Genomic DNA, 14,687 nt, shown 5'->3' with positions numbered 1-14,687 from the left:
ATGATGATGTATCAAATATAAACATATTAAAAAAACAGTGCAAAAAAGAAAAATTACAAGGTCTAGTCATACGTAAATTACAAGAAGGTATTAAAAATAAAAAAAAATGGAACCCTAGTGATAACATTTCCCCTTCCCCTGCTTTCCTTTTCATTTTCTCCCCCCAAAACCTACCCGATCGCTTCTTCCAATTGAAATCAACAACTAAAACAAATAAACAAAAGATCGCCTTCATGAAATAAAACGTTGAATTTTTACGTTTTTTTTTTTTTTGCAAGTTTTCTTTGCAATGGTGGGGATCATGAATCCAGTTTCGAGAGAAAAGCTCGCGAGTTTGTTCAACTCAGTGAAGCTAGCTATAGACTTAGCTTCGAAGCTGGATCTTTGTCATCAATTGAAGCAAACTTTGTTGGAGGAAGACGCCGCTACTCTCTCCGAGTTCCTTCCTCGCCTCTTCGACCTTTACTCTGACCCGTCCGGTCCGGTTCGCAAGCTCGCTACCGAGTAGGCTCCTCTGAAATCCCTAGCTCAATCCGCATTATCTTAGCTGTTTTAGTACTTATAAATTGAAGTGTATTTCCTTCTTTTTTAAAAAATTAAATGTAGGATTATTGGTGAAATTGGAGTGAAAAACCTCGATTTTGTACCTGAAGTTGCACCGTTTCTGATAACTGTTTTGGAAGATGCTACACCTGCTGTTGCTCGACAATCTATTGCTTGCAGCATTGATTTGTTTCGTCTTATGCTCGAAAAAATTGCAATTCAGGTATGTTTACTCTCTAACTCATAATTTGAATTGGCTTAGTTCATATCTTAATTTGCCTTTATAGAATATTAAGCTGTGAATACTAGCTTTTCAGGGATAGAATTTTTTTTATTAGCGAAAACTATTATAGTTATGTCTTTTCTTGCTGTTACATTGTTTTAATTTTAGTTCATCGAGTTTCCATGAGGTGATAATTTGGTATCATTTGAAGCTCTGTATTGACCTGTCATTGGCCAGTAGGCTATTCGAAGCCTGCTAACTTTTTGATGTACCCTTTACAAGTTCACATCCTCATTACCTTTGTTTCAGGGTCTATACTCTAGTGAATTGGACAGTGATCTGGAAGCATCATGGTCATGGGTGTTAAAGCTAAAGGAGAAGATATACTCTATAGCTTTTCAGGTAGGAATTGATTTTTTAAGTTTCATGAAAACTGAAATTTGTTCATTGCCTGATTAATTGTAAAATTTGATCAGCCGGGAAGTGGTGGGATAAGATTGGTGGCACTGAAGTTTGTTGAAGCAGTTATTCTGCTTTATACTCCAGATCCTAATGGCTCTCCAGAGCCCCCTCCTGATGAAGGTAATTAATTTTTTCTCTTCAGTGTTGGCAGGCTTGAAGATTGTCATTTATATGTTATAATACTAGCACTAAGTGTTTTTTATATCTTCTATTCAATTGATTTTGTAGGAACTCCTGTAGAATTTAATGCAACTTGGCTTTGTGGGGGCCATCCTTTACTCAATGTTGGTGATTTGTCGATTGAAGCTAGCCAACGGTTGGGTTTGTTGCTTGATCAGCTTAGATTTCCAATAGTAAAATCTCTCATCAACTCGGTGATTGTTGTGCTTATTAAAAGGTATGCTGTCCACTCTCTTCTTTGTCAACTGCAACTTATTTCCTGGCATTTAGTACATCAGGATATATGGAATCTCTATCTCTAATCCTGGCGTGAATAAGTAGGAAATGCATATCTATGTAGAATTGTTATAATTTCTGATACTTGTATAACGAAGAGAATTGAAAATTTTATATATAAAAAATTTTCATCACATGTCTTGTGTGGGAAAAGTATTATGGTGTACTTTTATCCGTTAATATAAATCTTTAAAAGTGCACTTTTGTTACTGTACCTAACTCAAGATGTCAACCTCACTTCAAATTGCGTTTCACACTTTTGGTTATATTGCTGTGTTTAATTTCTAGTTTTTCAATTTGTTTTCATTTTGTCTTGTCTTTGATGTCAGTCTCTCAGCTATTGCAAAGAAACGGCCTGCATATTATGGACGTATTCTATCAGTTTTGCTTGGTTTGGATTCCCCAAGTGTTGTTATCAAAGGGGTTCATGTCTATGGAGCACATCATGCTTTGAAAAATGCCTTACTCTCCTGCTTGAAATGTACACACCCAAGTGCTGTGCCGGTATTTATTTTATACTAAACATGCTCTTTTAGACTATTATCCATTAGTAAGGTTGCATCTCCGTTTTATACTTTGGTGTTTCTTTTACATTTACTTAATCAATGATGATGTATATTATACTTGCTTTTCATGTACCTTAAACATATGGGATCATGCGAGTTGAATAGGTAGTTGATTTTATTTCGGAAATGGTGAATGGGTCCATTAAACTGTTTGACGTGTGCCTTTTTTCTGTTCTAATCAATTATTTGAAAGATGTCTAATGAGTTTAGCATACTGAGTGTGTTTCTTAATAAGGTACCCATTACTTATTCTGTACTTGTTTACTTAGCATTATCTACCGTGAATAAGCGCTCTTTTTACTTAGCATCCACTGCACACAAAAGTTGAGTGCCCTACCCACTTTTGATATATACTTTGTTTTTGGTTTATACAGTGGAGGGATCGTGTACTTAGTGCCTTGAGAGAGATGAAAGCTGGAGGACCAGCAGAGCTAGCTCTAAACCAAGTTCATAAAACTAGTGGAAGTGTGGAAGAGGGAAAAGATGATTCTTCGGTTATTAAGGTATAGACACTGTTGTTGCCTGTGTTCTATGATTTTTGGCATTGGTATGTGCTGCCTTGTGCAATCCTATGTTAGCACATGGACGTATATGCATATGTATGGGGCTTCTAATAATAGGTTTCAGAACTTACAGGAAGAAAAACCCTTGGCTGGAGCACGTGATGCTGCTGGTAGCAATATGGGGAGGAAAAGATCTGTAACTGAGGACTGTAGTGATTTGGCTGAAAATGATGATGTGTCTGGCAAACGTGTCAGGTCAACACCTAGTGACTCAGAAGAGTCAACAAAAGAGTTAAAGAGGAATCCTACTATGTCTCAGGGTGACATTTGTTCAAATCAACCGACTATTAATAAAGGAGATGTTGATACTGGACCGGTCCAGCAACTTGTTGCTATGTTTGGTGCCTTGGTTGCTCAAGGAGAAAAAGCTGTGGGATCGTTGGGGATTCTTATTTCAAGCATATCTGCTGACTTGCTGGCTGAGGTAGTGATGGCTAACATGCGTAACCTTCCTCCCAATCATCCTCACACTGATGGGGATGATGAATTGCTGGAGAACATGAGCATAGTTGGAAGTGACACTCAAGCCAAGTATCCGCCATCATTCTTAGCTGACGTTGTTTCACTGTCGAGTACTTTCCCACCAATAGCCTCACTGCTAAACTCCGAGCTGTCTGTTTCCAATAAAATAGTGGTATGATTTTTTCCATCAGGAGATGTTATTCACATGAGGAAGACCACAATTAATGCATACAACTCATGTCTATTAAATAGCAATTAGGTTTTTAGTGGATGCCTAATTTTTTTTAATGGATTTGGAGGGCTTAAATTTGTTTTTGACCATACCAAAGATGGGCCCATAAACAAATGCATAAATTTGTTATAGCGTCAGTTGTCTTGACATCAACACCTTTCTTGTCTTTAATTTTGCCTGTATCATTTGTGCATTCCTGTTTGTTCTTGGTCCAACTTCTTTATGGTTTATACTTTTCAATGCTTTTGTGATCTGTGGTGTTTATTTGCTTTGTTAACATGTGAATTTTGTTGAAGATACAGAAAACAGAAGGGGAGGAAGAAGTTGATGTTGTGGCTGGCCCTAATAATGCTGTTGCATATGCTGGCATGGCTCACGAAGCCGAAAATGCTGTTTTGGCTGCTGATTTACCAGTTTCTTCGGACATTGTTTTGCCAGGAATGGAGAAGATTGATCTACCTCCTCCATCTGATATCGATGATGTGGGGAATCTTGAAAGTGAGATACCTGGCTTGGATTCTTCTGTTCGTATTGATGGATTGTCAGACACCCAAGCTGCTTCTTCATTGGTCTCTACTGATCTAGAAGATGCTAGTCAAGAGCAAGTTTCAAGTTTTGGTGGAAGGTCACCACTGCATATGCTTCCATCAATTTCAACAGATAGGTCTGAGGAGCTTAGTCCAAAAGCAACTGTTATGGATTCCAACAGCCTGATTTCCTCAACAGCATCTTCTGTTGTTTCATCCTATGTTGCCTTGCCCAAGATGTCAGCACCTGTTGTCAATCTTTCTGATGATCAGAAGGATGATTTGCAAAAGTTGGCTTTTATACGTATCATTGAGGCATATAAGCAAATAGCTCTATCTGGAAGTTTGCAAGTTCGCTTTTCTCTGCTTGCTTATCTAGGAGTCAAGGTTGTAGTTCTGACTTCTCAATGATGTTTATATCTTTCTACTGATAGCATCTAGTTGGGATATATTTGTTGTTAGAATGTCCTGCTAGTTTTGACATTCTGTATTAAATATGTTTATGCCTTTCTTTTATCAGTTGCCGTCGGAGTTAGACCTACAGAAACTGCTACGAGAACACATTTTGTCAGATTATATAAATCACGAGGTAACTGGATATGCCAACCTCTATTCATGTTTGGATGTGCCTCAAATTGTTGACTTGACATGAACTACTTTAATTACGACTTCGTAGCTGAAACATGATGGAAGGAAATCAAGTCCTATTGACTTCATCTCTCTCTCTTTTCAGTCTATCTTTCTATGTATCACATGTATGATATAGCGTTTTGCAACATATGGTCTAATACACTGTTGGAGCAACCACTTTCTGACAGCTGAGACCATCATTATCTTTTAGTATCACCTCAACCTTTCAAATCTGCTCATATTTTTACCTGTTTGTGTTGTCAACTGATTTTTCAAAGGAATACTTTATTGTTCATTAAATTCATCTAAAATCCATGCTAGCTGACGATAGTTATTGGATGGCTCAGGGACACGAGTTGACATTGCGTGTCCTCTACAGGTTATTTGGCGAGGCGGAAGAGGAAAGCGATTTCTTCTCATGTACAACTGCTGCTTCTGCATATGAAACATTCCTTCTGGCTGTTGTATGTATTAGTTTTACTTAGCCTATCTGATTCTTCCTCTGAGAAGGCCATCTTTCTGAGGAAATTTCTGTAAATGCAGGCTGAAACTCTTAGGGACTCTTTTCCACCTTCAGACAAATCTTTGAGTAAACTACTTGGTGAAGCTCCTCGCCTGCCAAAGTCAGTTTTGAATTTATTAGAGTGTTTGTGTTCTCCTGGAATCGCAGAGAAAGCTGAGAAGGAGTCACAAAGCGGAGATAGAGTTACTCAAGGCCTCAGCACTGTATGGAGCCTAATTCTACTGAGACCTCCCATTCGAGATGTGTGCTTGAAAATTGCTTTGAAGGTTTGTGATTTTTCTTGGATAATGCAGCTTAATTGAAGTTTTCATTTCCTTATCTTCTGTTTGACTTTTATTTTCTCTTTACCTCTTAAAGAGTGCAGTTCATCACTTGGAGGAAGTCCGAATGAAAGCAATACGTCTGGTAATTGTTCACAACTTGCCATTTAAGTAATTAGTAGCTGCTTTCTGTGATCGATTTTATGATTGAGGATATCTTTCATTTTGTAGGTAGCAAATAAGCTGTATCCTTTATCATCCATTGCTCAACAAATAGAAGATTTTGCGAGGGAAATGCTGCTCTCTGTAGTAAATGGCAATGGTGTAGAAAGAACAGATGCTGAAGGATCAATTACTGAACCACACAAGGTAACCATATCAGACCTTTGTGATTTAAAATGCTTTTGTCTCCAACTTGATTATGTACGGTTTGTTTTGTATAATTCAGAAAATTTTTTATATCTGGTTGAAATTGGAATACTGTAATATGGTTTTTGAACACTATCTGGTTGTGAGAACATTGAAGGAGTATATGTTCACATAAATATACGTATGTATTATGTATGTGTGTGTTTTCCTATATATGGAGTTAATTACATGAAACTATTACCAGGTGCAAAAAAATGTCAGGAGCTACTAGTTGTCTTAGAATTTCCTCTGTTGTATATGCATTTTCCTTTTTTTACTTTTCCCGTCTTTTTTGCTGGGCCTGGGGGGTTGGGCGTGGGGAAGGGAAAGGAAGGGAGAGGTAAATTGTCTTTGCTGTCCAGTGCATGATTAAATTTTAGCTATTTTCTTTGCTGGTTAGTAGTCTAGCTTGGACATTATCTATCATTGGACATGTCACCATGCCAGTGATCCTCAAAAGTATCCTCTGGCTAAATCAGAAATGCATGTACTCCGTCTTTTAAGAATTGGAATGTAACATTCAGGTCATGCTCTTGTAACAACTTTGAGTTTTCATTAGGCAATGATATGTATTGACCATTTTCTTTTCTTAAAGAAAAAAAGGATTTATGTCAACCCAGGAATATAAATTATTTTATTTCCTCAGCTTCCTTGGTTAAGAAAAATGCTTAAATACTTGACAGGCTGGCAGAGTAGTGATTCAAAATTAACTAGAAACTGTGTCATTTAAGTAAAGCTTTTTAGTTACCTCTTGAGAGTTATGTAATGACTTCAGTTGTATGTCTTGTTGATTTTCTTAGTTGAGTTCTATTTGCAACTTTAAACAGGATTCTGATTCGGAAAAGCCATCAAATGAGCATCAGTCAATGAGTTCCATTGGTGAAGACATCTCTGCTGATGTTCATCAGTCAGAAACATCTCAGAGTGTGTCATCCCTTTCTGTCCCTGAGGCTCAACAGAGCTTGTCACTTTATTTTGCTCTGTGTACAAAGGTGTTACCCCATCTTTTTTATTTTGAGAGCTTGATTCTTGAGATTACTATTTTTGAGTGCCTGTTTCTTCGTAATCCTCTCAAGGAATTTATATTTTGCTGTTATTATTCTACAGAAGCACTCTCTCTTTCGCCAAATATTTGTTATCTACAAGAGTGCATCAAAGGCAGTTAAGCAGGTTTGGTTAATGCATTTTGGAATCTTATTTTAGGAATTTATTAAAATCCTTGGTATTATATATTTGTTTCTCTTCTTATTAATTGGGCAATGCAGGCAATCCATCATCATATTCCCATACTAGTTCGTACCATGGGCTCGTCATCTGACCTTCTTGAAATTATTTCAGATCCTCCTAGTGGAAGTGAGAGTCTTCTAATGCAGGTTGTGAAAGTTAAATAAACTGTATAGTTTTCTGAGAACCAATCAGAAGTTCAAAAGTTCTCTAACTGTTTGCCCTTTTTTTTATCCACCTTCCCTCCCATCATGCCAGGTTTTGCATACACTGACAGATGGGACAGTTCCTTCTGCAGAATTAATATTCACCATTAAGAAGTTATTTGATTCAAAACTAAAGGTACGAGTAAATTGTCTTTTCTTAAGAACCTGAATGCAGTGAGGATATTGGCTAATGTGCGGTTGATTTGGATTGGTGACAGGATGTTGAAATTCTAATTCCAGTATTGCCATTCCTACCGAGAGATGAGGTTTTTCTTCGTTCTCTGATAATTTCCTTTCTCATTGTCTATGAGCATGGTTGCATTGCAGAAGAATGTTGTATTGTTCAACTGTCTTGTGTATATGGATTATATCTGTGAGGAATGTGATTCTTGTCTGGACAAGACAACGTATTGCAATATAAGTTTCAAGTCCATACTGAAAGGAGATCCTTGGTCCATTCATTTCTTATTTTGTGGGTCAATTAATTATAGTTTGATTTAGAAATGAAAAATAAAAAATGAAAAGTATGTGGGTATTCAAGAAAAAAGGGATTTATAATGCTGACAGGACAATTCTTTTTTACTAGAATGTAAGACTAAGCCATATTAAATAAAGATGAAAGTTTGGGCTCAGGGATGTCCTCACTACAAAAGATTCATGTCAAGAAGATACATCACAGCTTATTGCTTTAATATCATAAACGAGTCTTAACCTTTGCTAGATTCCCTGTTCGTTACCCTCCTTTCATTAATTGAGAATCAATACAAAAATGTGATATTAGAGTTTAAAACAAATGTTATTTATGAGAAAGTGCATGGTAGTATAATATTGTCAGTATGGCAACTAGAAGTTGTTAGTGGCATTAGCAGCAGTGGTTCCATTGTCTGTTCCATATATTTGATTAAAAGATTTGGATAATACTGTTGTATATGTTCACTTTTGGTGAAGACAATTGTTTAAGGAAGAAAGCAAATTCTTGTTTGTGCTCTTTCTTCATGCTGTTGAGAATGTTATTCTCAACAAATTTATTCTGTTCACTTTCTGCTTGATTATGCCTAGTTTAAATTTTTAATAAATAGCTTCCCCAACTTTCTCTTGTTTAAGAGGTGCTCTTTGAATGCATTGTATTGGTTTTCATTGGTGTTGCCTTACCTTTCTTTGCTGCATATGTTTTAATAGTTTGTGTTTTTAGGTTTTGCTGCTCTTTCCACATCTTGTAAATCTTCCGCTGGATAAGTTCCAAGCTGCACTTACCCGGTTGCTACAGGTATCTTTTTTACCCCATGGCCTCTTACCCAAAAGTTAAATTCCTCTATTGCAGCATTGTTTCTTCTAGCTGTCATCTCTAGGGATCTTAATGTATGTTTGCTTGCATTCTACAGCTGCATCTCTTTTTCATTTTGTAGCTTTGTAAATTCACTTGTAAGGAAATATTTCACTAGGAATATTTTCAGTAGCATATGTAATAATATCATGCCATATTGGCATTGTTGGTGTTATATTTTGATCAGGGAAACACAACCTGCTTGTATTTCAGCTGCATGTTCTGTTTCATTGCTAATTGGACTCTTTGTACCTAGGGATCTTCTCATTCTGCTCCAGCGCTCTCTCCAGCTGAAGTGTTGATCGCTATCCATGGTATTGGATCCTGAAGAGATGGAATTCCTTAAAGAAGGTGTGTTTCCTCCTCAATCTAGACTCCACACACCCCCCCCCCCCCCCCTCCCCTTTTTTTTTAACTTCTAATGTTTAGAAATTCACATCTGAGTAGACATTTTTAAGCTGCAATCAGGTCACAGATGCATGTAATGCTTGTTTTGAGCAACGGCAGATATTCACCCAGCAAGTTCTTGCGAAGGTCTTAAATCAATTGGTATGTACTATACCACTTCTTTATGTTTTTATCACCAAGATTTACTAGTCTCTGGCTGAATTCACAGTTGATGATTGTTGCTTCCTATAGGTTGAGCAAATTCCTCTTCCTTTGTTGTTTATGCGTACAGTATTGCAAGCCATTGGTGCTTTTCCTGCACTGGTAAGGAAACACTATTTATCTTTGCTTACTTGAAGGGTACTATAGATAATTGTAGTTATTTATTGCTGAAATTAAAAAGCTCTTTAGGTAATTTATATCGTCTGCTAGGTAGTATAACAATGGTCAAAATGGTTTAATGTCCAATAATTATAGATTTATAGTTCAATTTTTTTTAAAAAAAGGATACTCCACTGTCTTCTCTCTCATATCATCTGACAAAGAGGGTAAAACCTGTTTAAAGACTTTAACATGATTAGAAAAGATATCCATGACTCATTGATGACTCGATCACTCAAAATGTTGTAGGTGGACTTTATAATGGAGATTCTTTCTCGTCTTGTAAGCAAGCAGGTGACTACTTTTATCACAACAAGCTGAACCTTCTTTTCTTTAGGGTTCATGTTTATATGTCTTTAAATTAATTGCTTATTGCAGATATGGAAGTATCCAAAGTTGTGGGTAGGATTTTTGAAATGTGCATTCTTGACAAAGCCTCAATCTTTCAGCGTGTTGCTTCAGGTGCATGTTTCTTTTATTAAATATTTTAAAATGCATGTTTGATCTCCGAATGTGAAGTTTGCATTTTAGAAGCAAAGCCTGTTCTTTCTGTTTGTAATTGCATGATTCTTGTCTTTCAGCTACCTCCACCGCAGCTGGAAAATGCACTGAATAGAACTGCAGCACTCAAAGCTCCTTTGGTTGCTCATGCTAGCCAACAGAATATCCGAACTTCGCTTCCAAGGTTCATATGAAGAATGATTTTTTTCTCTAATTGGATTTAAAAGTCTTCAATATCTACACTCTATTAATAGCTCCTTGTCTATTTCTGATCACCATCTCCCACTCCTCTTTCTTTTATACTTTTGGCATTTGCCATTTCCAGGTCTATACTGGCAGTTTTGGGACTTTCTCCAGATTCTCAGAACTCTAGTCAGGCACAAACTAGTCAGGCTCACACTGGAGATACTAGTAACTCAGACAAGGATGCAGTGGCAGCAGAGAAATCTAAAGAATCATCTAGTGCTAGCTGAAGATCTGAAAACTCAATTTTGCAAAAGCATAAGGTGACATTGCTCTATAGCTGCCTGCCATGCGTTGGATTCACAAGCTCCCAAATCTGGACTTCCATCCAATAATGTATGCAAGAGGAATGGGAGTGTGCAAGGCGTAGAAGGCAGACAATATTCTGTATCATAGCCTTTGATATTTGACACATTCATATAAATGCCACTGGTTGAGAAGTGCTGGCTGCCTATGCTGAAAGAATTGATTCCGCAAGAATTTCAGACTTTTAGTGAACATGTACAACAGGTTTGATTGCAATTTTGATCAGTTGAAGTAATGCACATAAGGATTTGTAACATTGCAAGGAGCTACATCTCAATGTATATACTTTGGTTCTCTCCAATTTTATTAGCATTTCTCATATCATCCTTTGTGGAATTAGCATTCTCTCTCTCTCTCTCTCTCTCTCTCAACACTTATTAATTTAAAGTTGTACTTGTAATCCATTAACCATGACTGACCTCAAGCTGGTTTATAGCCTCTGATTAAGTGGAAAGTAAGCAGGGATATGCTACCCTATGCCTTCCACCCTGGTCGTGAAAGCTTACTCATCTTTTCCTGGTGAGCGGATCAGTGAGACAATTGGCAGCCATCAGTGCAAAAGCCAATGTGGTTTGCTAACCCCAGCCAACATTCTCCTTCTCCAGGATTGAAAGGGGAGTGGAATCCGCTCTGAGCGGAACCCAGATGATAATCATTGTCAAGTAAGAAACTCTCTTTTGGTATTGCATCGATAGTTTAACTGATTGTTAATTAAAAAACAGGATCTTGCATAACATTTCAGAATCCAATGACAGCATGTGTTCATAGAATCTTACGCAGGAATCAGATTGGCCTCAATTCTAGGAAAACTACACCATCAAAACTATAGTATTTTTATCATCAGAAGTGACAAATTCAACGGTCATGAGTGAGTATGACAGCCTACCTGATTATTATGTGGCTGTCTGGTGTGTCTACTAGATAATGGAAAACATGGTATTTCCTTTTGGTCCAAGCAAAGAAACTGTTGTAAGTGTTGAGAGATTGTAATAAAAAAGAAACCAACAAAGGTAGGTAGATAGATCCTTCACATGTTCCTAGCATTTCCTGTCGTTTCGCATGGTGTCACATAACCAAAAACTTTGCAAGATTTAGCTTTGAACCGTATCCCAACATGTCCAAAGCCAATCCCAGCCCACTGTTAGTTATCGAAAGACGTACTTTTTAATCTGCAAAGCAATGTTTCTGAAAATTTTGTACATTTCAGTATTTAGTTTTTGAAAAAAATTAAGAAATTTATTTGAAATGAATTTTTTTTGTATTAAAAAGTATTGACTATTCATATCATAAAAAAAACTTTCAAATTTTAATGTAAAATATATCAAAATAAAAATTATTTGTCTTAATTTTTCGGCCGATAACCTCGAAAATTTGTTTGGGCCAGAGAGAATAGCAATAAGCTTATGACAAATTTGATAATGGGCCGACGCCTAACCGTCTTTGCCTGTTAAGTTACCACCTTACTCTCCCCCATCAATGGTTTTCGTATAATAAACTCAGGCGATTTTATCCTGGTGGAGGAAAGAGTTAAAAGTAGTGAGAACAAGAAAAGGAAAGAAAATTCAAAGAGAGAAAAAAAAAATCTTCCAGCAGCAGGAAGAGGAAAGGAATTGGAAGAATGGGCGTTGATTATTACAAGATTCTTCAGGTAGACCGGAATGCAAAAGATGAAGATTTGAAGAAAGCTTATCGGAAACTGGCCATGAAGTGGCATCCGGATAAAAACCCTAAGAACAAGAAAGATGCCGAAGCCAAATTTAAACAAATCTCAGAAGCTTACGATGTAAATTTTATTTTATTTTATTTTTTTTGGTTTTTTATTTGTTATTTTTTTAATGGAAGTTTCAATTAATTGCAGGTTTTGAGTGATCCCCAAAAGCGTGCGGTTTATGATCAATATGGAGAAGAAGGGTTAAAGGGCCAGATGCCGCCTCCGGGGGCGGGCGGGTTTCCCGGAGGGGCGGACGGGGGTCCGACGATGTTCCGGTTCAATACTCGGAACCCCGACGATATTTTCTCCGAAATTTTCGGGTTTTCGAGTCCGTTTGGAGGGATGGGTGATATGGGCGGGTCACGTGCTGGGGCGTCGGGTTTCCCCAGGGGCATGTTTGGGGAAGATATTTTCGCCTCGTTCAGGGGCGGAGCTGGAGAGGGTTCTACGACTATGCCCCGAAAAGGACCCGCTATTGAACGAACATTGCCTTGCAGCTTGGAGGATTTGTATAAAGGGACTACCAAGAAGATGAAGATTTCTAGGGATGTTTCTGATGGTATCGGGTAATCTTTTATTTCTATTTTTTTTCTTTTTTAAGTTAATTTAATTGGGTAATGCTTAGTTTTTGTATTTTGATTTTAGTAATATGTGGATAAGTGATTTTCAGCTGGATTTATCTGTAGATCTAAGTTCAATTTATTAGCTTTGAACATAACTTATAATTTAATATAGAACATCAATAATTGAATCCTGAAAGGTTTTTTAGGCATAAGACAAGGAATAATTAACATTTTCAAGCAACGGATATCTTAGCTTAAGTCGCAAAAGATGTTAACAGAGGTTGCCGAGTTTGACTTTTTGCGAAAAATGGTACTTAATAGGATAATATGATTCTATCATTTAAAATGATTGGTTGTTTCCCGGGTGATGACAAAGCTGCATGACAGGTAGTTTTGAACCAAAAAGTTGTGATTGTTGAGATCTTATGAGCATTATTTTACATTGTTATTCAATTAAGTCCTTTCTCATTTGAGGTCTTAATGTTCGAGACAGATTTAGATTGATCATCATATTTCAGCAAACAAGCAACGTTATTAGAATAATAAACCAGAAATGAACCGGTCGTGTAAATGTATATTTTGGAGAATCTTCATAGCTAGGGGCATTTAACTCTGCTAGGCGAACATAATTTAAATTTTATTAGATTTTCTTATCTGGAAAGGAATCGTATGGAGATTTCTTTGCACGAAGGTATACTCTTTCTCTGTATTTGATCCTTCTTCCTTATAGAGCAAAAAGACCTTGTTTTTCATTCCTCTTTCTCTTTTTGTTTTTTGGTTTTGGTTCACTGTTTGTTTAACTTATGGTCAGCTTTTTTATTTCCTGAGTAATAGGGATACTTTTATGGTATTATATAATCTGTTTTGATTATATGATTATTTCCTATTATCCTCAACAAAGCGTCTTTTACAATTTGTTCTTTTTCCATAAAGATTAGATTGATCATGGAGATTTTTTGTCTATCTATGTGTTTGTGACCAACTTTGGGAATTTCTTGATGCTTACTCAAGATTCATTTTTTAAGTTCTCTTTTTTATATTTTGCTTTATGCCAAATTTGTAAATTTGGCTTCAGCTGATGATAACTATTGCATTTTGAAAATAATAATGGATTTGTGACGGTGTATCCCTGTCATCAATTAGCCTTGCTGCTGTGCTTCAGTTTAACCAGATTATCCACAAGCCTGTAGTTTTTAGATCAGCACACTAGTTGGAATTTCCTAGAACAGAACATTATATCAGCTTAATTTACCATGTGAATTCAACTTGTTGAGTCTGAAATTTGCATTCTACTGAATGCTTGTATGCTTAAAACTGTGAGTGCTTACAATGTTGCACTGTGTATATTTATGTAAGACTTACATAGTTAAATTATGGCAAGAGAAGTTCCTAGTTCTAGCCATATACTATAATTAGTTTTGGGAAACCTTAAAACCATGATCTTTTACAGTCAACTTTTTTATTCCTTTACAGGAGGCCTACTACAGTGGAGGAAATTCTTACTATTGAGATTAAGCCAGGGTGGAAAAAAGGTACAAAAATCACTTTTCCAGAGAAGGGAAACGAGCAACGAGGGGTTATTCCTTCTGACCTTGTCTTCATCATTGACGAGAAGCCTCACAGTGTGTTCAAGAGGGATGGCAATGATCTTGTTGTTACTCAGAAGATATCTCTAGTGGAAGCTCTTACTGGTTATACAGCACAGCTGACAACACTTGATGGACGGAATCTGACAGTCCCTATTAACAACGTCATTAGTCCAACCTATGAAGAGGTTGTTAAAGGTGAGGGAATGCCCATTCCCAAGGAACCTTCTAAGAAGGGAAATTTGAGAATTAAATTCAGCATCAAGTTCCCTACCAAGCTTACGACAGAGCAGAAAACTGGCCTGAAGCGGTTAATATCATCTCCCTAGTAAACTACGGTAGCCCTCGCTACCATCAAGCCAACTTGTGTAAGTTAGCATTTGTTTTTTTTTTTTTTTTT

The 14,687-nt window shown here is 36.9% G+C and overlaps 3 protein-coding genes across 3 annotated transcripts; all 3 read left to right on the top strand.

Annotated features, from left to right (window-relative positions):
* The first annotated feature begins 82 nt into the window (after positions 1–82).
* ESP4 (HEAT repeat-containing protein) lies at positions 83–8,957 on the top strand. The gene is made up of 21 exons (XM_021433784.2): positions 83–504; positions 607–766; positions 1,076–1,168; positions 1,243–1,348; positions 1,457–1,625; positions 2,014–2,188; positions 2,625–2,753; positions 2,878–3,447; positions 3,810–4,421; positions 4,555–4,623; positions 5,012–5,128; positions 5,208–5,453; positions 5,545–5,592; positions 5,679–5,816; positions 6,683–6,847; positions 6,963–7,025; positions 7,121–7,228; positions 7,338–7,421; positions 7,504–7,551; positions 8,478–8,552; positions 8,866–8,957. Exons 1-21 carry the CDS (start codon positions 290–292, stop codon positions 8,935–8,937), a joined length of 3,462 nt encoding a protein of 1,153 aa, XP_021289459.1. The 5' UTR covers positions 83–289; the 3' UTR covers positions 8,938–8,957.
* LOC149526900 (uncharacterized) lies at positions 8,942–10,769 on the top strand. The gene is made up of 7 exons (XM_089784271.1): positions 8,942–8,962; positions 9,078–9,158; positions 9,249–9,320; positions 9,627–9,671; positions 9,756–9,839; positions 9,959–10,062; positions 10,204–10,769. The coding sequence occupies exons 1-7, from the start codon at positions 8,942–8,944 to the stop codon at positions 10,349–10,351; spliced, it is 555 nt and encodes a 184-aa protein (XP_089640397.1). The 3' UTR covers positions 10,352–10,769.
* Positions 10,770–11,890: 1,121 nt separating this feature from the next.
* LOC110420783 (uncharacterized) lies at positions 11,891–14,681 on the top strand. The gene is made up of 3 exons (XM_021434150.1): positions 11,891–12,210; positions 12,286–12,704; positions 14,175–14,681. The coding sequence occupies exons 1-3, from the start codon at positions 12,046–12,048 to the stop codon at positions 14,614–14,616; spliced, it is 1,026 nt and encodes a 341-aa protein (XP_021289825.1). The 5' UTR covers positions 11,891–12,045; the 3' UTR covers positions 14,617–14,681.
* The last annotated feature ends 6 nt before the right edge of the window (positions 14,682–14,687 follow it).

This window comes from Theobroma umbraticum, unplaced genomic scaffold, assembly GCF_002168275.2.
Source record: "Theobroma umbraticum cultivar Fairchild unplaced genomic scaffold, ASM216827v3 scaffold_86.0, whole genome shotgun sequence".
Classification (NCBI taxonomy): Eukaryota; Viridiplantae; Streptophyta; class Magnoliopsida; order Malvales; family Malvaceae; genus Theobroma; species Theobroma umbraticum.
Note: the sequence above shows the minus strand (reverse complement) of the source record. Positions and strands in the feature narration are given on the sequence as shown.

What these genes read in the sequence shown, in the direction of transcription:
- ESP4 (XM_021433784.2), top strand. Translation starts at nt 290, where the DNA reads ATGGTGGGGATCATGAATCCAGTTTCGAGAGAAAAGCTCGCGAGTTTG. An exon ending in CAATTACTGAACCACACAAG is followed by an intron (nt 5,817 to 6,682) that starts GTAACCATATCA and finishes AACTTTAAACAG; the next exon opens with GATTCTGATTCGGAAAAGCC. An exon ending in ATTTTGCTCTGTGTACAAAG is followed by an intron (nt 6,848 to 6,962) that starts GTGTTACCCCAT and finishes ATTATTCTACAG; the next exon opens with AAGCACTCTCTCTTTCGCCA.
- LOC149526900 (XM_089784271.1), top strand. Translation starts at nt 8,942, where the DNA reads ATGGAATTCCTTAAAGAAGGT. An exon ending in TGGAATTCCTTAAAGAAGGT is followed by an intron (nt 8,963 to 9,077) that starts GTGTTTCCTCCT and finishes AGCTGCAATCAG; the next exon opens with GTCACAGATGCATGTAATGC. An exon ending in TTGGTGCTTTTCCTGCACTG is followed by an intron (nt 9,321 to 9,626) that starts GTAAGGAAACAC and finishes AAAATGTTGTAG; the next exon opens with GTGGACTTTATAATGGAGAT.
- LOC110420783 (XM_021434150.1), top strand. Translation starts at nt 12,046, where the DNA reads ATGGGCGTTGATTATTACAAGATTCTTCAGGTAGACCGGAATGCAAAA. An exon ending in AAATCTCAGAAGCTTACGAT is followed by an intron (nt 12,211 to 12,285) that starts GTAAATTTTATT and finishes AATTAATTGCAG; the next exon opens with GTTTTGAGTGATCCCCAAAA. An exon ending in GATGTTTCTGATGGTATCGG is followed by an intron (nt 12,705 to 14,174) that starts GTAATCTTTTAT and finishes ATTCCTTTACAG; the next exon opens with GAGGCCTACTACAGTGGAGG.